We start from the raw sequence: 25088 nt of genomic DNA, 5'->3' as shown, positions 1-25088 counted from the left end.
TAAAGACGTGGGGCCTAACACAGCTGCTGGAGAATGAGGGGCTCTATTGTGTCATGAGATGACATCTTCAGCACTTAACCCAATGTCCAGTTATGCCAGGAGAAGTCAGCAGAACAGCAAATCTGTGCTGATTTGCATGCAGGCATGTGCGAATTAATTCAAGTTTGGTATCCGGGAGTATGGCTTTGTGCATGCATATAGAGTGCTAGTGCAAGAATGTCATTCTGTGTAACAGGTGGCATCAGCTTTTTTTCTTATTTGGATGCTGAACAAAGCCTGTCAATATTTCTGAAAGCTGCATTTTGTGCAAGACTGCGGCCTTACTCTGTGTGTGTGTGTGTGTGTGTGTGTGTGTGTGTGTGTGTGTGTGTGTGTGTGTGTGTGTGTGTGTGTGTGTGTGTGTGTGTGTGTGTGTGTGTGTGTGTGTGTGTGTGTGGTCAGCTACATATATGGATTGGCCATTGTGCCCTTGGTCCTCAGCAGATGTGGTCTGAACAATGAGCTGGGTAAATAAAAGGAAGTGGTGTATAAATAGCCTCTTACGTCTGCATGAGTGGACTTCGTGTGTTTGTGAGATCCTGTTTGATGTGACTGAAATGTACGATAGGAAGTTGCACTGTCGAGCGCTCCACAGGTGCCGTTTGGTGGACTTTTATATACATTCCCAGAACATCAATATTTTGTATGGCTTTGATTTCATGCCCGGTGTGTCTGTTTTTGGAGAGTTTTTCTCTTCTTGTGAGCTATTCTCACCTGAGAATACACAGTAAGTACTAAAAGGCTCATCAGTGCTGTGTAAAAACTTTGCAGTTCCTTATAAGCCCCTACAGACAGCTCATAATGAGCTGTGAAGCTCAGAAACCCGTCTCTAAATCACATCCTGGTGATAAGTGCACATGGGGACCGGTGCTAAAAATAAACAAGCCTACTCCCTCCTCCATCTAGCTTTCCCTTCGTCTCTTCTGTAGCCAGGCCACAGACAGACTTGCACCTTTCCGTGGTTCATTTCACATCACAAGCACATTCATGCAGAGTTTGTTTTCATTCTCATTCATTTGTCCTTTTTGGTCAGGATTATCACAGCCGGCACCCACACCCTCATGAAGTAGTGCAGGGGGGTCTTGAGTAGTCTTCTGCTGCTGTAACTCATCTTCTTCAAGGTTTGATTTGTTTTGAATGCAGAGATGCTCTTCTGCATACCTTTGTTTTTTTACAAGTGGTTATGTGCTGAGCCTGTGCATATTGCAGCCTCAGTTTCTTGTTCTTAGCTGACAGGAGTGGTATTTTAGAAATATTCACCTGCTGCCAACAAACATGGCACGTTCAGAGGCGTTTAAATCACCTTTCTCTCCCATTCTAATACCCCATTTCAGCTTCAACAGGCTGGTTTGACCATGTCTAACTGCCATATCCATTAAGTTGCTGTCATATAATTAGCTGATTAGATATTTGCATTAACAAGCATTAAACAACCATACCTAATGAAGTGGAGAATGAGAGTACAGTCGAATAGTTGGGTATAATATCTGAAATGTCTCCAGGTTTTGGAGTGGTTAGAAGCAGAAGTTTTACACATTACCTTGCATCCTATTATGATGCACTGTTGTTATTTTATGGTTTGAGTCATTAATCTATGAAGTGAACAAAATGTTACAAGAATAATCATCCTTGTTCCCTTTATTAATAGAGAAAAACAAACGGTTCCAAAACACCTACTGTAATCTGCGCTGTTTAAGATGACTCACCGATTAGTAAGATTAACTGTATTGACTCTATTAGTGTTTTATCTTGTATAAATGATTATGTAAATAGTAAATCTCCTTTTGATGGTTTCAGTTTTAAAACCATCCATGTTATCTCTCTCACTCTCCTCCTCTGTCATGTCCTAGATCCTGAGTTCTGTTACAGCTCCATGGGGATGTGTGTGCGCGTGCATGCGTGCGCGTGCGCATTTGCATTGCAGGTTTAGGGTCTGGCCCGGGCTCGGGCGGCTGGGTGTTGTCATTGAAGTCCTGGCCTATATTAACAGCACACTTCACTGAAACATTATACAGGTGGCGAACACTGCAGCGAGCCTCACAGCAGATAACAAGAGAAAGAGGGTAGGAGATAATTAAAGGTAGAATTACAGTGAAGATATAAGATAAAATAGAATGAAATCTAGTGGAGTATCTCCAGGTTAATGCCTTTTTGGCTCGTGCCTGAATTTTACTCTTATCTTTCCATATGTTGGGAACTGGATAGTTTATAACTTTAAATGCAACACAAACGTGCATTCTGTCAGCATATAGAGAATAGCTTCTGATGATGATAAGATTTTCCTAATCTAACTCCGTAGAGATTGTAGAATGATTGCACATGTAGACGAATACTGTAGATGGTAAACTGCTAACATCTTTCTGTGCAGTCAGTTCTATCAGATAGTCTGTGCACTCTCTGCAGATAACCCAAATAATAAACTTCTCCATGGCAACTTTAATTACCAAACCTGAAATGATAATGAGTGTTATTCACTTCACTGTTTGCACAATGTTAGGTTGAGACTTTAGCTATTTTTGCACATTGGTTTCTTCTTTCTTGTTTTTTCTTTTAGTGCTGTGTCAGGATATTTTTGGGTGCTGCCATGTTTATGGGGCCCTCTCCGTCACATCTGTGTCAAGTTAGGACATGTCAGTAACAGCTGTGCTTACAGTAAACACAAGGGCAGAAATTTTTCTTGTTCCACATCCTTTTGAAAACGTTCTTTGGTCAGACTGTCACATATTTCTAGTCTTGTTCTCTAGCTGTTATTAAGTAGCACATGACCTCAGCACTTTTTTTTTTTTTTGTCAGCACAACCCGCAGTACCACTGAGCCAATAACTGGACCACAGTTTACTCTTCATACAGTAGCTTCCAATCAACAAGTTGAAACAGGAGTCGGCTGCCCAGTCGATACCGCAACAGATTTGAGGATAATGCTGCTAAGCAACATTAGAAACCTGCTATGCAAATAACAGAAATGAATATCTCTCTGATCTCTTCTCCCACGCATGAGCAGGACTCGCACTCAATGCGTATTACTCATCTGTACTGTGTAACTTTAAGTTAAATGGGGATGGTGTGAAGATGGTCTAGTGCCAGTTTACCATTATTTTCTGAGGATTGTCGTTTAAATCTGCGGTAACTAATATTGTATGTTCTGTTCAGGGTTGTCTTTGCCCTTAAATTTACCTACATGATTGAAACAGAAAGTGGAGGAGCAGCTCCTTCGGTGCAGAACAGAGCCAACATTTATGACAACAGATTGGTGAAAGAGATTAAATCAGACATAGGAGGGTTGAAAAGTGGCTTGCAGATGTGTATTGCCTGTGCTTTATACGAGATTTCCCATTTGGGCGTGTGGGGGATGATGCAGTGGGATCAGATGAAGCAAGCATTGTGGGATGAGATTCATCTAAAGTCACACATGCCTGTTGCTAGGAGAAAAATTTGTATTCCCTGACAGCTATGTAGCAAATTAAAATATTAATTTCAGTTGTTTACGGGAGGTCACCAAGGATTTTGGATTGCCAGTAGGTAGCTTGCTGGTCTCCAGGACTGTGTGACTGGGTTTTAAGTCAATAATATGACTCATTTATCAACTGGCATTTCTTTTTTTTTAGTAGTGTTTTCATTTTTTCATTGTTTTTATTTGTTACACACTTCAAAGGAAGCATTTGTTTAGTTTAGATGGGATACGGCTAATTTAATGCATTCAGTGGCATGAAAAGACCAAGCTACTTTTGAAATTTGCCTAATCTGCAATTGTTGTTAGTTTCAAATGATTTGTGAAGTTTAGAAAAGTGAAGCTGTTGTGGAAAGCTTTTACTTATTTACTTTTTAAGCAAACTTCACCAAGTGGAGTTTCTTCTCTTAGAGGGATTTATATGATCAGTAAGGATTTTTCTGTTGGCTTTGAATGGCTCAATGAAGATTGCCAAAGCTTCAGTTTGGGGCTTACGCCTAATTTTGGGCTTACTGGCTGCAAAACCCACAATTTACTTTATTATGTTATGAGACAGAGGGCTATAAAGAGAGAGAGGGCTGATTGAAGGAAAAGAGGAGGAAGGCAGAGAAGACTTAAAGAGAAAGGAAGGGACTGGAAAAGGGCAAAAAAGGGAAGCATTACAAGGAGACAGACGGCTGACGCTTGTGGCGGAGGGGGGGTAGCGTTTGAGAGAGAAGCGATTTTTCTTTTGGTACTGTAAATAATAGCCCCTGCTTGAGTTGGACGGCTTTCATGGCTCCTTTTGTGTGCAGTGACATCTTAGGTTCCCTAAGAGAGAAGAGGGCCGGAGAGGGCTCGGCTTCCAGGGTTTTCACTGGCATGGGAAAGGCTGAGTATTAGCCCAATATGAATATGAGGGAAAATAAAGCCTCCACAGGTCAAAGGGATCCAGCCAATACACACTCATGGCTCTTTATCCTTCACAAACCCACATGCCTGCACAGATGCAGGCATACGCACAGATTGTGGCGCCTGCACACACATCAGCATTTCACCATCAGCTGTAGTCAGATGCAGACAGCTTTCCTCACCCCTCCTTTATCTTAGTCCGAGCAGTCGTGTTTTGGCTCGTACTTCTGACGAGAGCAGCCCAGCGGCTGACTTGTGGCCTCTGCTCAGTTTCGAACTGTAATTTAAAGCTTTTAATCTTAATCCAAAACACATGTACTTGCTAAGATGTCCCATTCATATTTATAGCAGGGGGCCTAGTATCAGTTTCTCGTAGTGAAAATCCCACAAAAAAACTTTAATCTAACTTTGTGTATTTTACAGCTGCCCATGTAAAGTGGTGATGACTTAACGAATTGGTTACTTTCATTCTTAGTATGAGTAGTTTTCACGGTTTTGTTAATACAGAAGAAATGACGTGTCTGAAATGACGTGTCTGTTTCGAGAGTAACATTGAGACATACTCAGAGTGAGATCAGAATAGGAAGGCCACCAAACAAACAAAATAAAAAGATGATGATCTCATTAACATGCACTTTCTTGTCACTGACGGAAATCCCTGGACAAGCTGCATGAGTGTGAATCACCTGCATAATGACATCACATCCTGTTTAATTTGTTCATTTGTAAACAAGAAGCTTAAGATAAGCAGGAAATGGTAGCGGGAAAGGAGGGGAGGGACATTCCTGCTGTTGCAGTTATCCCTGCATCACAGAATATCCACTCATCAACACCTAATAATCTCTTACTAGCCACTCCAGACCAAAATATATTGACCTCTTCACGTTGTCCACAAGAAACATAAATTTAATGTAGTGTTCCCGGCTTGTGGACAGGCACGCCCAATATTGGGGAGTGGGATATGACTTACTTCCTTTGAATAATCACACAGCTGAATAACACCCATGACTTCACACAGGATACATAGTTTAACTACACCTACTTTTTGGTCCCTGATTATTAGCATATTAGCATTGTGTTAGACAAATTTTGCTATTTTATTGTTTCTTTTATTGTTGTAATTTTAATGTTTGTCTGGAACAGGCCTCTCTTGTAAATGAGACATTGAGTCTCAATGGGACTACCTGTATAAATAAAGGTTAAATTAAAAAAATGTTTTATTTTGCTTTATTATTATTATTATAATTATTATTATTATTGATAAAAAAAACTTGACTTATACATTTGCATAGAAGAAAACTAACTTACTCAAAGTATATTTGGTCTGTTATTAATGTTTTTTTAATAGTGTCAAAGCGAAATGCATATATGCAAGCATTACTTTAACTATTAAGCACTGTTTTGACATTAATCCCAGATTTCAATTATTAGTCTACTGACTTCAGTTATTTTAGTCTACTTTTCTGGGTTTGAGAAGCTGCCCAACACTTCAGCCATCTCGTCCTTGAAGTAGAATTAAAAGCTTTATCTTATCAGCTTGCTTTTTGCTAGACTCCTGTGCTCGAACGTGTCATTGTCTCTTCAGGTTTTAAAGTGCAAGGTGTGGTGTTCAGTTGCAAGGGCTTAGCACAGTGTCTGTGTGTTTTCCTGGTTGGAATAATGGCAGCCAGTTAAGTGACCCACATCAGTCCTGTTTGTGTGGTCACTGCTACAGTAGGTCACAGATAAGGGTTAAAACAATTCCTTGGGTTGTTTGATGTATGCTAGTAGTTTCTGCACATTCCAGTGTTCACTCAAATGTATTTTTCAGAAGATTAAGGTCATTAGAGTTGTGTGTTTTAGTTGGTTTCTTATCAAAGGTCAGTGTTTACCACCATATGCGACTGCCGTAGCACCACGTGCAGTTTTGTTTTTCCTGGAAAATCTCAGAGCAGTAAAAAAGAAAAATGTGGAAGTAAGAAAGTGTGTGTGCTGGTCAGAGCTGCTTTATCAATCCCAGGAAGCCTCGCTACCAGGAGGCAGGAACAACAGTCACTGGCTTCCAGAAAAGGGACTTTCCTCCATCCTGCTCTGTTAGGATGCAGAACAATAACCAAATGACTTACGCACACACAATGACCACTGGCTTGGATATTTGTTGGGTGTGCTCATACAGACCTGTTTGCAGCAGGTTGCACTTCAAGCTCTAAACCATGAAATATATTTTCTTGACCTTTTTTTAAGTAGTTTTACTTTTTTTGGTGCCCTGACCTTGACCTCGAGCATCCTGTAAACTGCACCGCTGAAAGTAACTCCAAGGAGTAAAGAACAACAAGGATGTAGAGCATGAGGCTCCAGAGTGCTGCTGTATGCAATGCGACCCACTTGTTGGTGTGTTTTTTTGGGGGGGGGTTAGATGAGGCAGCTCATCCTTGTGCTGCCCTCTTTTCTTTTCTTCCCTCTCTCCCTGTGCATCGGATCATGTTGCCCACCCACACTCCTGATTGTTATTTCACATTGCCCAATCACCTCATCATCAGTGCTTCTGTTCGGTCTCTAGGCATGTTGTCACAGTTTCACTGACGGCACCGCTCGCTTTTTTCCCCGTTTCTGTCACATGTGTCGCCTGCAGCGCTGGCAGCTCTCCAGTTCTTGCGGCGATTCCACACCGCAAAGTGAGAGAGGGGGCAGAGCGAGGGCCCGGCTGGAAAGAGGGAGAGCGACTAGTCTTGCAGCAGTAATTGGTCAGGAAGTGGGTTGCTTGGATCTACGAGCTCTTCTCTCCCCGTCTCCCCCCCACACTCCCTCCCGACTCCCTCCCCTCCCAGTGGGCAGTCAGTTCCGTTGCGTTTTGCTTCCATCTGTCCCCCCCTCCTCACCCGCCCTCGCTCTCCCTCTTCACACTCGGTGTCTATCTTTCTCTCTGAACTGACCTCATACTGTAGAAGTGTGGACCACGGACTGGGCCGCCTTGACGCGAAGCCTTACCTACCTCGTGTCAGCGTTTCTAAGAAGGTGTGAAACTTTCTAAATGGATCTAACCTGTGAAAGGATACTGGGATACCAGCAGCTCAGGAAAGGCTAATCGTAGAAATGGTCTGTCTGAGGTGAGTGACAGGTTATCATAGCCTCTTTGTGGATCAGTAAACTGACACGGCATAGAGCGTGGCCTCTGGTTTTGGCTGTGTGAGTTGCTTTGATAATTACTGTAAATAAGGCTATGCCTCAGTGTGTCTGCTCTCAGACATTACAGAACACCACGCTTTGTGTTGTTTCCTCCTTTTTAAAAGCCCAGGTCTTTATTTAATCATAATTGCAGACGTTACTCCTCCAAACCCAGTCTGGCCGGCAATTATACATCCCAAAGTTTCAATTTAGCATGACTCTAATAGCACGTTTTGCCAACTTGTCTAATTAGACTGCATGGCAGCCCGCTGTAGTTAGTTTCTGTTTCAGCTTGAGGGATGCTGACCTTATTTTTGTGTTTTTAAATCTGTGATCATGAATTTGCAGTATTATTCTCCCCTATCTTCTAAATGCCACTAGATCCAATTACAATAGATTTGTCATCATTTTCACAGTAGTTTGATTAGAAATGCGTTCTTAAAAAGATGTGGACACAGTGAGTGTTTGACAGTCGGCATTAAAGACAACATAAATCAAATGTTACAGCTTGTAACTGAAACGTTGTTACTTTATATTGTGACGCAATAACACACAGACACGCCAAAGTGTTTGGTGTATGTGGGGGTGTGTGTGTATCTGTGCATATACTCGTGTGTTCTCCTTTGTGGTTTGTCCTCATTTGAGGTGCCCTAACTGGAGCACCCAGCTTCTGACGGGCACAGATTTAGACTTATATTTTTGCTTTCCCCCAGAAGAAAGTGAACTGACCCAATAAAGTTACAGTTAAAATCTCTGGCATGTGTAGCACGACTTTAAATATTGTTTAAATCTGTTTAGCAGTAGAGTACCTCTAGGATCTTTTTTGACAGTTCAACAATAATACATTAACTTCTATTTAAATTTGTATATGTGGATACACTTGTATATATGTGTATATGATTAGGCTTGTGTCATGTGTTTCCCTAATGTGAGAAAAATCCCCCTGTCTGGTCTCCTTTCCTGGGGCGGGACCCCCAGGTCCTGCATCTTAATCTGAGGCCAAACACAGCTTCCTCCTGATATCCGCCACACATGCTCTCGTACTAGCTTAACGCACAATAACTCTGTGTATATACATGTAACACACACGCACTGTGGCCCTGCACATTACTCTCTCTTCTGTTTCAGAGCTTTATACTTTGTCACATTTTTAAGTATAATTTTCCTGTGAAAGATCGCTCAACAGATCTTGTTTCTTTTCATTTATCTACCTTTTCTTGATGAAAATCCAAACATACTGAAAATCCCTCCTATCATAAATACTTTTCCAGAGTTCTGCTCCAGCCCCTGGTGCCACCCAGCTCTATCATTAGCTGCGGCTGTTGCTGTTGACGTTGTTGTTCTTGACGTAGATGCATGAGTTATTTCTGTGTCGCTGTTGTTGTTGTTTTGTCTGCTGGAATGGCGAAGACACTCCTTTGCTTTCCTGGACTCTCCCTGCAGCTTCTCTGGCCAACTTTGAGGGATTCCTGCTCTTTTATAAGCTCTGTCTGCTGCTTCAGTCAGATTTCTGGCCGGGATGAGGCAGAAATTCCTGAACTTGTTCTGGCACCGAGAATGGACTGCTGCAGCCTGAGGGAATACCGTCCGAGAATCTGAAAGACTCATAAATCAGGAAGTGGGGGGGGAAAATCAACGCATCACTTTAGATAATCGGGATCGCAGATTCTCCTTTCCTGTTTCACGAAATTAGTCCTAACACAACGAATGCTAGAATTTCCATACATCTGTTCATGATTTATAGACTGTGTTGATGCATGAGACAGGCAGGCAGTAACAGGACAACAACTTCTCACATCACAGGTGGTGTGTTAAGAACAGTCAGTCTGTGTCACTTCAAAATACTTAACTGGGCTGCAAGTGGGTCAGTTGTTGCAAAATCATGCAGTTCAGCTAAGCTTGGTTCAAATTGTCACAACTTTATTTTGTATACCTTTCAATTAAAGTTCACATGTGTGAGAACGTTCAGTAATTTTCAGTAACGTTCAGTAATCTCTTCCCCATGTTGATGTTGCAGTGGACAACATCAAGCTTTCTATCTGCTTTTAGTCCACTTATAGTGCATGTAATATTGACCATGCAGGTAGCATGCAGACAAACAGTCCAGGTCGATACCAAAAGAGTTACTGCATTTGCCAGAAAAGCAGCAACAGAAAACTGGCAACACACATGGATCAGATGGCTGTATCTGTGTACAAGCTGTTGAATGTTGACTGAGATGAATCTGATATCTCTGTGTCGGTGGTGTTGCTGCATCATCATCATCATCATCATCATCATCATCATCATCATCCTGCAACATCATCATCCAGGATCAACATTGCAGCTGACCAATCATGTTGTTGTGATGTCATAGCTTTGCACTGCCGGGAAACGAGAAACAAAAGCTCTTGTTTATATAAAACACTGTTCTAGGACAAATACTCTGCATTTTGAGTGTTTTTCTTTTTCATGTGATTTGCACAACTTAATAAACATATTCTCTAGTTAGGTTTGCTTTTACCCAAATTTAGGTTGGCTCACTGGTGGTAGCTAATATCATTAGCCAGCTTCTTGGCTAATGCTAATATGATTGTTGCAATGGTGATCCTGGACCAGCATCACTTTGATGTTTGATAGGAACAGGAACAACACCGACACTGGCAATATCAGATCATGCGTTGACTGTTAAGTTCAACTGTAATGTAACCACTTTGAGTTTCTGTTTGTTGTTTCTTAACAAGCATACACTAGTGTGGAGGAGCTGGCACTGTAGGTGGATTTGGCATGTTACCTTGATTTAAGGCGGGTTCTGCTTTTTGTGGTGTCTTTGCTGTGCTAAACTAATCATCTGCTGGGTGCAGCTTTATTTTTCATGATTAGATTGGAAGGGATCTTATTGTTACTGAGCTACATTAGATTTCCAAGATTGCCCCCTTAAGGTCTGTTAAAACAGAATTTCCCAATATAGTATTTGTTGCCTACATATCTACTCCTTGATAGATACTGACGTTTCTTGGAGCCACTACTTTAACTTCCCTGTGAACATTAAATTATCCTCGCTACTGATTGGTTAGGTCCACTTCAAACAAGTTTTTGCTTCACAACTCTGTATGCTTATTGGACTAACAGTGACCTATTGAACAGCTGCTATTACATGGAGAGGTTAAAAAAGATTTGAATCAATACAAACATTAACATATAACATCTGGAACAACTTAAAACAGCGAACAAAGGCATCAGATGTTTTGCAAATGCCTCCAAATTACCTTTGTTTACATTCATGTGACAAAGCCCCCGAACAGCAAAGGGACAAAGGGAAGTCAGGAGACCTCAACCAACTTTTGGACACACGTTGCCTGTTTCCTGTATTTCCAGCTGTGAGTAAACATTTTTCAATCCATGGAAATGATGTTTCCCTTACTTTGACCACATGGTTTGTTATTCGAACTGTGATGACAAAGGTCTCCTATGAAGACATGTTTTAAGTGATAGTGATGCTGCTTCTGTTGGATATTAATTTGGAAGATATGTTGGATACAAAATAGATGACGAGAGACAAAAGTTGTTTTTTTTTTTAATCCTTTTGGGTGAAAAGGGACAATGCTGTCTTTTTTTTAAAGGGTTAATGAAGAGCTCAGGCAGCAAGAACAAAGGCTTTAAGTGTTTATGATAGTCTCTGTGAGTGGAAGAAAAGACTGTGTATATGTGTCTGCTGATGATCCATCTCAGTAATGACAAAGACAGACAGGGTCACACAGGGAGGGGGAAACTGTATATGAATGACCTCTCCACCCACTAACTCCTGTCATTAATCACGGTCGTTCCCGTCCTCTGAATCCGTTTCCCGCTGTATTCTCACTTTACGTTTCCTCGTTACACAGAAACAATCACCCCCCACTTTAAAATGTGAACAGCTGAGAAAATGAAGAAGCTGTCAGGCTATCCGAGTTGGAGATTGGACCTGGTTTCACACACATGCAAGCACAAATTCAGTCACCCACTGCCCACTGAAGTAACAGCCATCAAATTAGTTCTCCGCCTCTCTCCGCCTGCACTCCTTCCTCCTTCCTCCAGGACATGCAAAAGAGGTTTTGGAATTTTTATTTTTTTTTAAATTTCTGGTTACACACTCACACACTAAAACATTTTCAAGTGCCTCCGGTCTTTTAAGTCATGAGTTTACAGTGCTGTTTTGATTGTGTGTGTGTGTGTGTGTGTGTGTGTGTGTGTGTGTGTGTGTGTGTGTGTGTGTGTGTGTGTGTGTGTGTGTGTGTGTGTGTGTGTGTGTGTGTGTGTGTGTGTGTGTGTGTGTGTGTGTGTGTGTGTGTGTGTGTGTGTGTGTGTGTGTGGGGCAGTAAAAGCTGATAAGAGTGTGTACGAACCCTGTGCCCTCCTCCAGTGTTTGCACTGCCCAAGTGTTATGAGGAATGGAACGGTTTATTGACAATAAGCATTTTCTTCCCTCGTTTCCTCCCCCTTTCTTGCTCTCTCACTGTCTTTCGACATGCCGCTCAACCATGGAGATGGATACCTCGAGGTTGCCATAGTGACCACTACAGCACAATGGCCCGAATTATCTTGGCAACCCCAAAAACCTTAATACTAACATCTCCTCTTAAAAGCGATGTCTACATTCCAGTGATAATCACATTTATTATAAAAGTTGTTCTGTTATTTTTTTTTTTTTTTTAATTTAACATCATGCAAGGGAGGAGCGTAAAGGGGGGCATCAGATAAGGAACAATGTGGCTGTAGGTTTCTGTCATCAGCAAGTCGTGCTTAGCTGAACTGAGGAGTTTCGACGTTCCTGCTGCATGTTTGCCAAGCTGAAGTGCTCGTCATGGACTGTGTGTGTGTGAGGGGGTGAAAGGTAGCAGAGAGGGGGAGTGGCAGGTGGATAGTTTTGGATTTAGAGTGGAGCTTTAGGGGGTTCGTGGGTCAACGATCCCTCAAGTCATTAGAGATAGAGGTCATGCTTCTTTAGGTCTGGCCCTTATGTGTTTGTGTTTGCGTGTGAGAATGAGAAGCAGAGAGAGAGAAAAGTCCAAGGGGGTCTCTATTCTAGTATTTGTGACTAGATGAGGTTGGCCGTTAGCGGGACCCCATGCTGCTGGGACCAGTCCTTATCATTTAAGAGGGACAACAAATAGGCGACATATTTGCTTTAGTGTGTGAAACTGATGGTCCATTGTCTCACGTGTGCCATCCTGATGGGACACACGGCATGTCCTGATTTATAAGTGTCCTGTGAACTTATACACGGTGCACCTCTGGAGCAGCAGTTCCCAAGCTAAGTGTTCCGACATCCACAAGGGTTGCATGATGAATCTGAGGGATCCTAAGGGGGCAGGAAAAAGGACTAAATTCTGCTTTTAAAAAGTTGTTTGTTATGCAAAACCTTTATTAATTCAGACGAGGTGTAGAAAATGGTCACAATGTTGCAGGAGAGAAAGCTACAAAAATGTAAGGCAGGAAAACGGAGACAACCAAAGAACTAAAACTATTGTGTCCATGTGGAAGCCAGCTTGAAGCCCTGACAGAAACGGCAAAGCAGTTCGCAGTCGTGCAGCAACTGTGCGCTGGATGGAGCAGGCTGTTGGAGATTAACCAATTGGATGTGTACGAGGATATCGACAGAGCCATAAGTAGAAGCGAGCTGGCAAGGAGATCAACCGCTTCCCGGTTTGCAGCCGAGTCTGACTTGGTGGTGTGCCTAAACTAACACTATGTTCCTTTTAGATACGGCTGTGTATTAAACCTCAACACTTGTCATCTAATGATTAATGAGGTTTTAATAGTCTCAAGCAGGATTTACACTAAATTTCTCATGTGTGTTTCTTGGAGTGTCCCTTTAAATACATGAGAGAATGATAAACGTTTAAGTGCCCGGAAGGAAGGGAGTTATTTTCACTTCACAAAAACATTCGTGTATGTCCACAGAAACACAACTCCAGCTTTTATCCTTAAGCAAATATTCCAGCATTTTGAAATAGATTTTTATTAAAAACATCATTTTTCAGTCATTGTGTTAAAGCAACATTAAAAGGATATTCCAGCCATTAAAAATGACAATGCTATACAGTTGAGGAGGCTTAATGTGAATGATTAAAATTAATGGTATCATTTGCTTTAGCCTCTTAATCATTACTCAGTCCAAAAAAAGTCTAAGATCCAAAAGAGTCTAAGTTATTGTCTTTAAGCAGACCCTCCCACCTACTAACTACTACACACCTGCAGTTTGATATTAAGGCTTTCTGTTATACCCAAAACATAGTCATCCTAACGATCTTAACGTTTTAGAAACTTTAGACTGCTTCAAAGTCCGCAGACGAAATGATAGAGTGGAAAAGTATAAAATCAAGTTTAACATGGTGTCCACTGTCCACATCCTTCCTCTTCTGAGGTTTTGTGTGCTCATTCCCTCCAGCCTTTCTCTAATCTGGGCACAATGAGCCGTGCGGTGGACGAGGAGCTTTTGTCTGAGCCGGCTCGCAGCCTATTGATCAGTCCTAACCCCCCCCCCCACCTTCCTTGTAAAGTGCATATCTGAGTGTGATCTGTGGAGCTGTGCGCTAACAACAGCAGTTCAGCTGCCCGCTGAGCGTGATGGACACGCACACACACAGAAAAAGGGTGCCGCCTGGCCTACAATGCATTGTGGACCATGCTAAAAGTTTTATTTTGGAGTACAAGCGTAAAAGAACGGGGAGAAATAAAGTAGGGGAAAAGATAAAAGAAGGAAAAGGGGAGAGGAGGCACTTAATGTGGAACTCCCAGCTCCTTGTAATTTGCTGCAGGAGAGAGAGAGAGCAAGGGAGAGGAGGAGTCAGGGGGAGGGGAATACCCAGCGGGGAGGGAGCAGGAGAGCAGAGGCCATTCACTCCGACACACACACAGACACTCTCATATGCAGGCACACACATGAACTCTTACAGACACACACATGAACAAAATAGATGCATTGCCACAGAATAGAGGGAGGGAGAGAGGCATTCAGAAGGGCAGGCAGAGATCCTCGGCCAGCTGAACTAGAAGAAAGAAAAGAAAGAACATCAGCCTGAGGAGTGTGTTCAGGAGAAAATCCAACCTCAGTGTTTGCACCTCTGTGTGTTTTAGTGGAGCGGACTGCATGTTGGATCCCTGGAAAAAGATTCACAATGACTGGGAAAATTTTGGAAAACTAGGAGATTAAAAAAAAAAAAATCCAAACTGTGCTGGGAATACTGTTTGGAATAATCTGAATATGTGACCATCGTTGGAAATCCTTCTTTCATTTCTGAACCTGTTTGTCAAATCATTCACTTGCTTTTTGTTAAAGGGAGCACTAAATCAAAATGCCTACTGGTAAGCAGCAGCTCTTTGTTATTATTCATGTTTAATCTTTTCTAAGTCTAACTTAAAAACACATTTCCCAAGAGTTTATTTTATTATTTATTTATTTATGAAGTGATGGGATTTTCACATCTGCACATCTCTTGACGGGAATTAAAACCACGTTCTTGTTAAAGAATATCTGGGTAATGTTTCTGTTTGGTGAAATGAAATCTGTGGTGAACATTTGTTTGATCAGCAAACTCAAAAAGTATAAAAGCAGCCCTTTTCAAGTGGCAACTGGTCAAACATCAGACAGCGAGATATGATTACAAGGTCTGCTTACTGGCCTCTGAAGGCTTGGTTGTTTATGCTCTTGGGTCTTTTGCTGGGTGTGTGTAATATTTGTCCACAGCTGACAGCGCTGCGTGAAGTGTATTTGGAGCGCTGGTCTCTTGTCAGCGCTGTTCAGTTAACGGCGTCTTCTGCTTGTTGTCCTCACCTCTGGCTCTGAGTGAAACATGTTTGTTTTCTCGCAGGCTTGTTGAGTTAAACTCCTTGTGATGCTGAGGTGATGGTGCACGCACACACACACAGCCTTTGGTGTTCTTTTACAGTGGTTAGATATTGTATTTACTTGTTGGCAGTTACAAATAGAGATCTGCTGCTGCAGAACATTACAAAACTTTGTGTGTTTATTTACCAAAGTAGATTTTCACTGGTAGCTAAATTCAAAGCATCAGTTCAAATCCACATGTAAATTACCTTTTAAAATTATTTTCTACTTTGCTTGTATATCCTCATGTCTCTGAAAGCCAACACATGTCTCAGTGTCCTCTGACCCGGGTGTAGGTTTGACTGAGTGTTGAGATGCCATTCTACAGCCTGTGACCCAAATTAGAGCCTTGTGGACAGCAGTTGGGGGGGAGGCTACAAATGGGCATAAGGAAGAGGAGGGGGAATAATTACTGTTTAGAGCAAACTCTTTGGTTTAGAGATGCAGGAGACAATGGACCCCTCCGTCGTCCTCCTTGCACCCTGCTTGTCCAGTCATCTGGTCAGACATCTGCCCCCTCCAATCATGAGCACTTAGCGCAAGGCGCTACAGGCACACAGCTGCTGGACGGGTGGAGGTTTGGGGCAATTTAAACAAATGAGATCTCATGGCTCATGTAGAAAGAGATTGTGAACTGATGAATCTTTGCAGAAAGCACGCTGAAATCCAGCAAGGTCAGAGAATGAGGCTAGTGTGTCACTCTCGCAGGGAGGTGAAGGGCGTGTGCGGCAAAGGGTCGCGTGAGTGTCCCAGGAGTGGGTGCGACACTGAGTGTCTGAAAATAGGGATGGGTTGTTGGTGAATGCTTTTCCCACAGCTAAACACCGGTGCTGTCAACTAAAAGCACACTGCACATTCCTCAAGTCCGCAGTGTCGGTAACAGAGAGTCTCAGCCAGAGGCTCAGCTTTTAACTCGCATCTTGTAAACATGGAGATAAAATGTGTTAATCTGTGTACATAATGTGTGTAAATGTACCTATGTGCGGTGGCTGTTCTAATCATTTAAAGGGTTTTATGTAATTATGTGAAAGACGAAGGCATTTGTTTGTAATTATCCTGCCAGTTGTGTGTGTTGACTTTAACTATTTTTGTGAGGCCATGAAACCCCAGGGGTCTGCTGAGTCACAGATCGAGTTCAAACTTCAGGCTTTACCAGCGATAACGTGCAAAGTGAAGTTTTAAATCTGGCTGGCGGATGTGCACAGAAACGCACTGAAGAAAGAAGGCTTCATTTTCCTCCATCAGTCCTCCAAAGTGTCTCCATTATAACACATGTCCTGGTCATTGTTGGTCTATTGGGAAGCTGTTCAGTGGAAACCCCACCCCATGTCTCAAATCCCATCTTTCGCCTCACTCTGTCTCTCCCACCTCTGCAGTCCCCCACCCCTTTTTTTCCTCTGCTCTCTACATTTGTTTGACTGCAGTGTGAAATCCAGGCTGACACTTTAAGGTCCTTAGCGTCAGTTGTAATCAAGTCTATATCTCTATCAGAAACAGAGGTTGACCTTAAGTGGACACAGCGGAAGATCGGGAACCTTTCCATAGCCTGTAAAAAAAGATGAAAGAATTTGGTAGATTGGTTTCAAATGGAGAGAAAATGTATTGGTTAAAGTGTCACAAAAGGCAGGATTCAACATGAGAGTGGGAAATGGAAACGAGAAAAAGCAGTGGAGTGGGTGTTTTTCGACCTTTGGCCTCTCTTCTCATCTTTTCTTCCTACTTTCATTCCTCTGGGATCTCTCCTCCTCGTTTCTCACTCTGTTGCAGTCGCACAAGTCTGATTGCTTGACGACTTTACAAAGATGCTGCCAAAGTGAAGACCACTGGGCTGCTTTACTTCCATCTTCCTCTTTACATTCTCGTCAATCATCATAGCATATTCTGAATTTAGTTATGATTTTAGAGTTCTTGGATACCAGAAAAATGCACAGTCAGCAACAGACTGCATGGCATTGAACTCATTTGCCATCTGGTAGGCTTGGTGAAGAATAAACAAGAACACACACGAACAAACAGCTTTGATTGAAGGCTTTTTGAGATGTGCGAAGTGTGTGGTCAAGTCTTGTCTGGTGCGCTCACTCCTGTCTTCAAATTCTGGTTCTTTACAGGTAAATATTTTTCCGGTGAACTTGTGTAGATTCATTTTAAACCCTCCCACAGCTCCAACAGCACGACAGTTGGAATACAGTCATGGCTATACAAGAGGAAAGCTGCATTTATCTGAGTATAAGTGCTCTGAGCGTGAAAGGCAAGTGTTATGAACACATGCACTCCAAAAGCAAATATGAGCCCCGGTGGTCTGCAGCCATGTGCTATATGCATGCTGGTCAATGTGTATTTTTACATAGTAAAGTATATACTTGCAGAAGCATGGTTTGAGCCTGTTGGAATGTAATGTGCAGCTCATATTTACACACAGCGAACTTGGCAGACTTACTTTATGAGCTGCCAAACACATTAAAAGCTTCAATGCATAATAGGAGGAGGGAAGAGAAGAATGACAGGAAGGGAGAAAGAAAATGGCCGGAATTAGGAGAGGGGTAGGATAGTTGGAATTTGGTGAAAATGACCTAAATTGGGGGGGAAAGGAGTGAGCAAACAAATGGAAGCAGGAATGATTCAGAGGGTTGGGAGGGGGATGCAGCCTGAGCTTATTGATATGCCCGGTCTGTCCATGCTGTCACGCTGCAAATTACCATGTTGATGTCTTTTTATCTGTGTTAATCTTTAACCTTTGAATCATCCTCATAAAGCAGGTGGCTTGGAGCAATTTCTTGAGGGTTGTGAAGTGGCTGTCTTTGCTTGTAATGAGTTTTTTTTTTTTCCATGTCAAGTTGGCTCTAAGGAAGGTGGTTTGATTAGGATACCTTTTGTCAGGAAAGGGATGAATGCTACAAAGCTGCTACAAACCATAGTTTGTTTTCTATACTGTATTCTGTTTTTGGTGAATTTTTTAGAACTTTAGTTCATTTCCTAAAGAAGTCAGTTTGTACTTTCTGCCTCTCCATTCCCATAAGGGTCTCATTTGTTTAAATATTGCTGTGGACTTGCATGCAGAAATGAATTTTTGAACATCTGTGTGTGTGCATAAACAGATCTTTGTGCACATGTGGCCTAATTCACAGCATACCCGCCTTTTTTTTGTTTGGCACTTTGTTTCCCCTCCTACCTGAGTCCCCCTCTCACTCTGTAAGATTCCTTTAACTCACACCAAACCAAGCTAGCCATACCAAGTGGGTATTTTCCATATGTCCAGTTTTTTGTTTAAAACAAAAAATCCCCTCTTTCGTATTGACATGCCTGTTTTTTATTGCTGAGGGATACTCCCTGGAAGTAGCATGGCGGCTTTGTTTCTGGAATCCCCAAACTGCTGCGCTCAGTTTACTACTCTTGTACAAACCCAGTGATTAAGGATACCACTTAACTTAAAATAAACAATGTGAATTGTTTTTCAGTCCAAAATCTGAAGCTGACATAATACTTCAAAACATTTTGAACTTGTTTACCCCTTGGAGGTTCACATGTCCTTTACAAAGCACTCGCATAGCTGTTTGTGCCTGCTGAGCTACTTGTAAGGATCCTGAGGGCCATAAAGAGAGAAGGTTGCTAACAGCTGTTTACTGACCTCTCCAGAACAAAGAACACTTCAGGTGACCATAAAGTGTGTTACTGAAGTTGAGTGCCGCATGAGTCATTAAACCTAGCTGGACTGGTAGTGAGGCTTGTCTGACTAACTTTGTAAATGGAGCAAAACTGACGCTGTAGCGGGTTAATGTGAGCATGTGAATGCACTCTGTGTTTTGATGTGTGTTAGTGGCAGTCTTGTGAATGTGACTGATTCCACAAATTTATATTTTAAATGGTCTTAATGCACGTTAATAAGGAGAAGTGGTGTTGACTCCTTTATACTTTGGAGTAAAGTGTTGTTAAATGAGCACTTCAGTGCATTTTATGACGTACACAACAGGCAGTTATGCTAGCCAGATTTACATCTTCCTCAGTATTGCTTGTTAAAAATAATTATTGAGACTGTTGAGTTAGTTATATGGTTGCTTGCCATAAAATATTTAGCAGATATGTAAAAGTAGATTTTGTGTTCTCTGAAACGGTGAGTTAGTGAAGTTTACCTGATCTTCAACAGCAGAACCGATTAAGATTAAGAAAGTTTCTAATGTAAGTGCTCCCTGCAAAGCTGCTGGTTTAACTTGGAAGTCAGAAGCGAAAACAAAGAACAGCAATGGTTGCTGTGTTGTAGTTTATTGTTGGGTTTACTGTGTCAGAAAGGCTCTTCTTTGTTTCGCTTCTGACTTCCAAGTTACTGACTTGGTTCCCTCTCCATTGTTGTCATTGTTTTGGTCTCACAGAGTCATAGTTATCCATAACATAAGCTGCTTTTTGCATGCACTGCTGCACGCAGACATATTATGTCAAATTCAGTTAATTCTGTCCTGCAGAAACTGAAAACAAACGGAGAGACTGAGATGGTCCATTTCCCAAGTTTCTGCAGGGTTGAGGTGGAGATTGACCATGAAAAACTATTTTCATGGTCAGTAATTTCAGATAAGTTTAATAGTTTATATGGGGCTCATTCACCACTAAATTGCATGTGAAGAAAAAAATTTAAATAAAATCCAGATGAACGGGATTGTTTCTGAAACTACGAAAAGGTTCTTTTGTACTGGATTCTTTTTTTTAAATCATTTTATAATACCACCATCGCATTCTTTAAACAGTAAAACACAAAATGTGACTCATTGTTTTTTACCACTGTTTCTTTTTACTGTGTCTGCACAGTTTTCGGTCTGCTTCCTTTTAGTTGTTGCTGTCTGCCTTACAGACGGGTCTGATGGTCAACATATTAAGCATAGCTGAATTGTAAAGCACCCCTCAGCTTCTTGTGCCAGGGTGCTTTACAAAGTTTAAATGAAAGCCAGAGATTGAAGCCAGGTTGCTCCGGCACTCACTGATTCTCTCTCCCTCTGCTCTGGCAGGAAACTTGGCCCTCACACACGAGCCTAATCCTCATATGCACAGACATTTGACACACACACAGAGGAGACACAGTCCCAACCTACATGCTTAGGACCATAATTAGAGATCATTTACAAGGATCAAGTTGAACATAATCTGGACAGGAGGTAACTAAAGACTGGCCATCATTGCTCTGTGTGTGTGTGTGTGTGTGTGTGTCTGTGTGTGTGTCTGTGTGACTGAAGGAGCCATTTCACCCAGGAAACGGACAGGGTGTGCCCCAAACATGAAGCTGGGAGGTGGTAAGGAGGGGCTGGGCAAACACACGATGGGGCAATCTTCTCTGTGATGTTTGGGTTTCACTCCAAGCTTGGCTTCTCTGTATTTGCTCTCTTTGTGTGTTTGTGCATGAGCGTGCGTCTGTGTTTATGTGTGCAGGTTGCACGTGTGCGCACACTGCCTGGCCATATCTAGCTGCAATGGCTGGTGTAAGGACCATTAAGTTATGAGCTTAGTTAGTCTTATCTTTGGAGTGATAAACCTAATGCATTTTGTGTGAAACATGCACACACATTATAGATACACATACATTAGCAGCTGTGATAAGAAACGAAGTATCACAGATTTGTCAAAGTGCAAAGAAAACTGTCTGTTACCTATTAATGGCGTGATGTGTTATACAACCCTTTGGCCATTGTGTATGGTAACTTGAAGGCAGTGCGGTGTTTATAAAAAAGCCAAGGCCCTTTGGTTTATCCGTGTAGTGTTTTTGCCCAGCAAATTGTTTTTCTACTATCTGATGTTTTCGTTAGGGGAGGGGGAAAAAAATCAGGTTTGGCACTGCAGAAATTTGCATGGACACACATGCACAGGGAATCGGTTCCAAACTTGTCTGAGGGAAGTGCAGTTTCATGCGCCTTCAGTTTTTGGGTGCTCCAGATCCTTCCTGTTTTTCTTGGCACACTAGCGGAGCCAAATTAAAACTAGAGAAAGATATGATGGAGCTCATTAGATCTCATTGTTGGGTTTTTTTGAGAGGTGGATTTAGAAAACTGGCTTGACAGCGTGAGGAAACATATGGCTGATAATATCGCAGGGCTTAAGTGATTTTTCTGACTTAAAACTCTCATTTGTATCTGTTAACAAAGGATCAGATAAACGTGTCACGTGAAAGGTGTGTCGCAAGCATTATGAGACATTATCAGCAGACCTTGCAGTCCCTACAGCTTCACAGGACTCTTTCAGAACTCTGTAAGCAAATATGCTTATTCAGTTGCATTTCCAGGTAAATTCCGAGGAACTTTAGTCCCAGGAATTTTTATTTTTTTTCAAGGAACTGAAAGATTCCTTCAGACCTGTAAGGGGTGTAAGGTCTGTACACAACGTTGGACGTCTGAAACTGTCGGTGACAGATGATCACACTTCCCATTTGATGAGCAAGTGTTTGAAAATCTGAAAGGCAGAAACACTAATTTGCTCCCAGTTAGAGATCATTATAAAGAGAAGACGAATGATATATTTTGAAGCAGATCATAGCTAGGCTATCCCTTTTATTTCCATCCATGTCCAACGTATTTCTTGCAGAGTGTGTGTATGAATGCTGTCTAATTCTTGCTAAATGAAACTGTTTTATAAAATTTAGAGCTAAAAGTCCCCACAGAACTGGATGGCTTTCGGATGTGCGTATAGACATTTATCTTGCAAATGGAAAATGGGTCCAAAAATCTGAACTTTGATCCAGTAAAGTTACATACAGGTTCATTATTGATGTTATAAAAGCTGCTTCAGTGTGATCTTCTTATCACGGGACCAGTCTGACTAGTGTGCAGCCACCCGAGGGGGGGGGGGGGAAGCTGTCGCTGCAACTAAAAGCCCTCCGAGGTACCTGTGTGAAAGGTGAGAGAGTGGGTTTTTACCAGGATTCTTTGAGCTTGTTCTCAGGTTCACGTTTCATGTTTTTGAACCTGAACCTGTGATCTCTGAGCCTTTGAAGTGAGATGGGCTTAGGGTGAGTAGGTGCTACTGGCAGCAAGCGAGCTACGCTGTCCTGAACGGCACTGGATATCATTGTTGCCACAACATGGCAGCTGCCGGTTCACTGGTGCTTCTAGCTTTGATGGTGTCAAACCCCCACAGAGCTGTTATAAGGCTCTCGCATGTTGTTCTTCCCTTTGCTTCATCACATTTGCTCTCTGTTGTTGCCATCAAAGCCTTTCTGTGAAGCAAGACCTTGGAAAATGTCGAGGGAAACTTGGAAGGCTTCTGTCTGATACGCTGCATTTGTGGTTTCACTTCAGCTGCCCTGACTGTGGGGCCTTGGGAGCTGGTAATCATATCTTTAACGGATCTCTCCGCAAACACGAGGTCTTGAGCCAGTTTGGCATGTGCTGGATGCCAAATAGTCTCCTGTGGGTACACACACACACGCAAACACACAAACTTGTCTGCCTTCCACGGAAATAGGGGTTTCATTCATAACTGTAAGTGGCGTGCTTTCAGCATTACACTGGTAATCTTTTTGTATTCTTGCGAAAATGTCTACTCACACAAACATAAAATCATCGTCTATGCAAATAAATAAGAATTCAAAGGGTTGAGTTTCCTGTGGTTGTGTTTGTTTTCTCATCTGGAATTGGAATTACTGTCAGCTCCTTGTGAGTCAAAGCATTTCTTTGGATACAAGTGGGGGCAAATCTGTGAAGGTTGGTGATGGGTGGTCGGTAGGAATGTAAGGAATCGGGATGCTAAACGGAGACTGTGAAGAGTATAAAAGTCGTAGTGTTAAAGAGGGCAGCACAGCCTTTCAACTGAGTGAATATAATCAGAATTTTAGTTTAGGTCAGCAATTGAGTTTTTTCCCCATGAATATTCATTTAGACAGTTTTTGTGAACTTCTGTATAGTGTCTAGTATGTCCATCCTTGAGGCTTAAAGTTTCCTATTGAGATTCTTCTTTTAAAATCTGTCCAAAAAAAGGACGTTGTATGCTGGAAAGAAGTGAAGCCCTCAGAGTGTGCTATCTTGGTTTATGAAAATAAAATCTGATTATTTTGTGTGACTTATGCTGGGGCATGATGTACGACCTGTTCAGTGCTGTGGCTGTGTTACCATAGATTACTTAAGACGGATGATGATACACAAATGAGGAGGTGCAGTTTTGAACTGTATTATTAAACACCAAGACAAAGTGCAGTGGTTTATGTAATGTATGCCTAGCTTGTACATCTCTGGTTCTCTTCTGTCACTTTAGTGCTTCCAGGGTAAATGGAAAGTCACCCAAAATGTAATTTCTATCAGGCGTTCAACCCATTTGCACCACAATTTTTGGCCAACTCACTGACAATGCAATGCAGGAAAACTTAAACCATGGCATTTTCAGTATTTTTTTCTAACCAGACTCCATGGAGCCCTCAGCAGTCTTCCAAGCCAGGGGCTTGATTGTAATAAATGAGGAAGTGTGTGAGTGTGTGTGCAATCTGCTGTTGTTGTCCTTGTTGTATTTCTTTTTTTTTTTCTTTTTCTTTTGGGGCATTATTATTATTATGGCAAAGCCAATATCTTGGACGTGAACACAGAGCAATATGAATGTAATCTTAGCTTTAGTGAATTAATGAGAATCTCTTCCTTTGCCTGATTTTCCTTCCAGACGATTACAGCTACCTGCCTGATGCATTGCCTCCCCTTCCTGAGGTCCCGGACACCGGGTCAGTCCTGAGCTCCGTTGACATCCCAGCTCGCTGCCTCCGCAACCCAGCCTTCCGCCACGCTTCTTCTCGCTACTGCTCCGCCCTCAGCATGGACTCCTCTCCCGACAGCGCCGAAAGGCCCATCAGCTACAGCTCCACATCCTCCTCTGCCTCCTCCAGGGACAGTCACTGCTCGTTGGGCAGCCACACAACTCTTGTCGCCGCCCCGCACTGTAACCCCATGACCGCAGACCGGGACTCTGGGGCGATTCGGTTGGAGCTGGTCCCTGCGAGGCAGCTGGAATGCAGAGAGGAAGATGACAGAAATGATGGAGCAACGGACACAGGGACAGGGCAAGGAAGATATAGCAGTGCACAGACTCCAACTGAAAATTCAGAGCCTGAGCTGAGCCCAGAAGGAGGGGAGCGGGCGAATCAGGGACAGGGACCAAGAACATACGTGGACCGGGTGGTGCAGGAAATACTGGACACAGAGAGAACCTACGTACAGGACCTACGTAGCATTGTAGAGGTAAGGGACTAGAATTCCAAGTAATATATAACTTGGCTACACAACATGACATGAAGGAAATTGGAAACAGAAGGATCCTGCACATGCACAGAAACTTCAAAGGTTCAGAGTATTAGCATATTTGGCAGAACATCAAACAAAGAGAGAGATGTGGGAAAAAGTTAGAAAAACTACAACTGTATTTCTTTTGGTGTCGGGGGGGGGGGCGTTGTTGTTTTAGCATGTGAGAGTGTGTGTGTGTGAGTGAAATTAAAATATGCAATGATAAGTCATCCTGATTACAAAGTATTTGTCTTGCAGTTGATTGGTGCGTCTTACTAAAATATATATAAAATGATTATTATTAGATAGTTTTTACCGATTTCTCCCTTTCCAAACATGTTCAAGCTTACTGTTGCTCAAGGTGGCGAGGTAATTTATGTCTCTGGTCTCAAACCACGGGATCCAGCCACCTTAATGGATTATAAGAGCGATCTCAGTGGTCCTGAAATGATTAAAGCCAAATAAAGGACAAAGGAAGTTACATTTTA

The 25088-nt window shown here is 42.3% G+C and overlaps 1 protein-coding gene across 5 annotated transcripts in view; it reads left to right on the top strand.

Annotated features, from left to right (window-relative positions):
* Positions 1-25088, top strand: part of LOC116310775 (pleckstrin homology domain-containing family G member 1) — a 61814-nt gene that overhangs the window by 13384 nt on the left and 23342 nt on the right. For 4 of the 5 annotated variants that reach the window (XM_039599273.1, XM_039599276.1, XM_039599275.1 and 1 more), the window contains exon 2: positions 23987-24558. In XM_039599273.1, the coding sequence (XP_039455207.1) occupies positions 23987-24558 (572 nt within the window). Of the gene's footprint in view, positions 1-14342; positions 14848-23986; positions 24559-25088 lie in introns of those variants that run through there. The other variant, XM_031727691.2, reaches the window with a different exon arrangement.

Source organism: Oreochromis aureus, linkage group 15, assembly GCF_013358895.1.
Source record: "Oreochromis aureus strain Israel breed Guangdong linkage group 15, ZZ_aureus, whole genome shotgun sequence".
NCBI classification, from domain to species: domain Eukaryota; kingdom Metazoa; phylum Chordata; class Actinopteri; order Cichliformes; family Cichlidae; genus Oreochromis; species Oreochromis aureus.
This window is presented reverse-complemented; position numbering and strand designations above follow the sequence as displayed.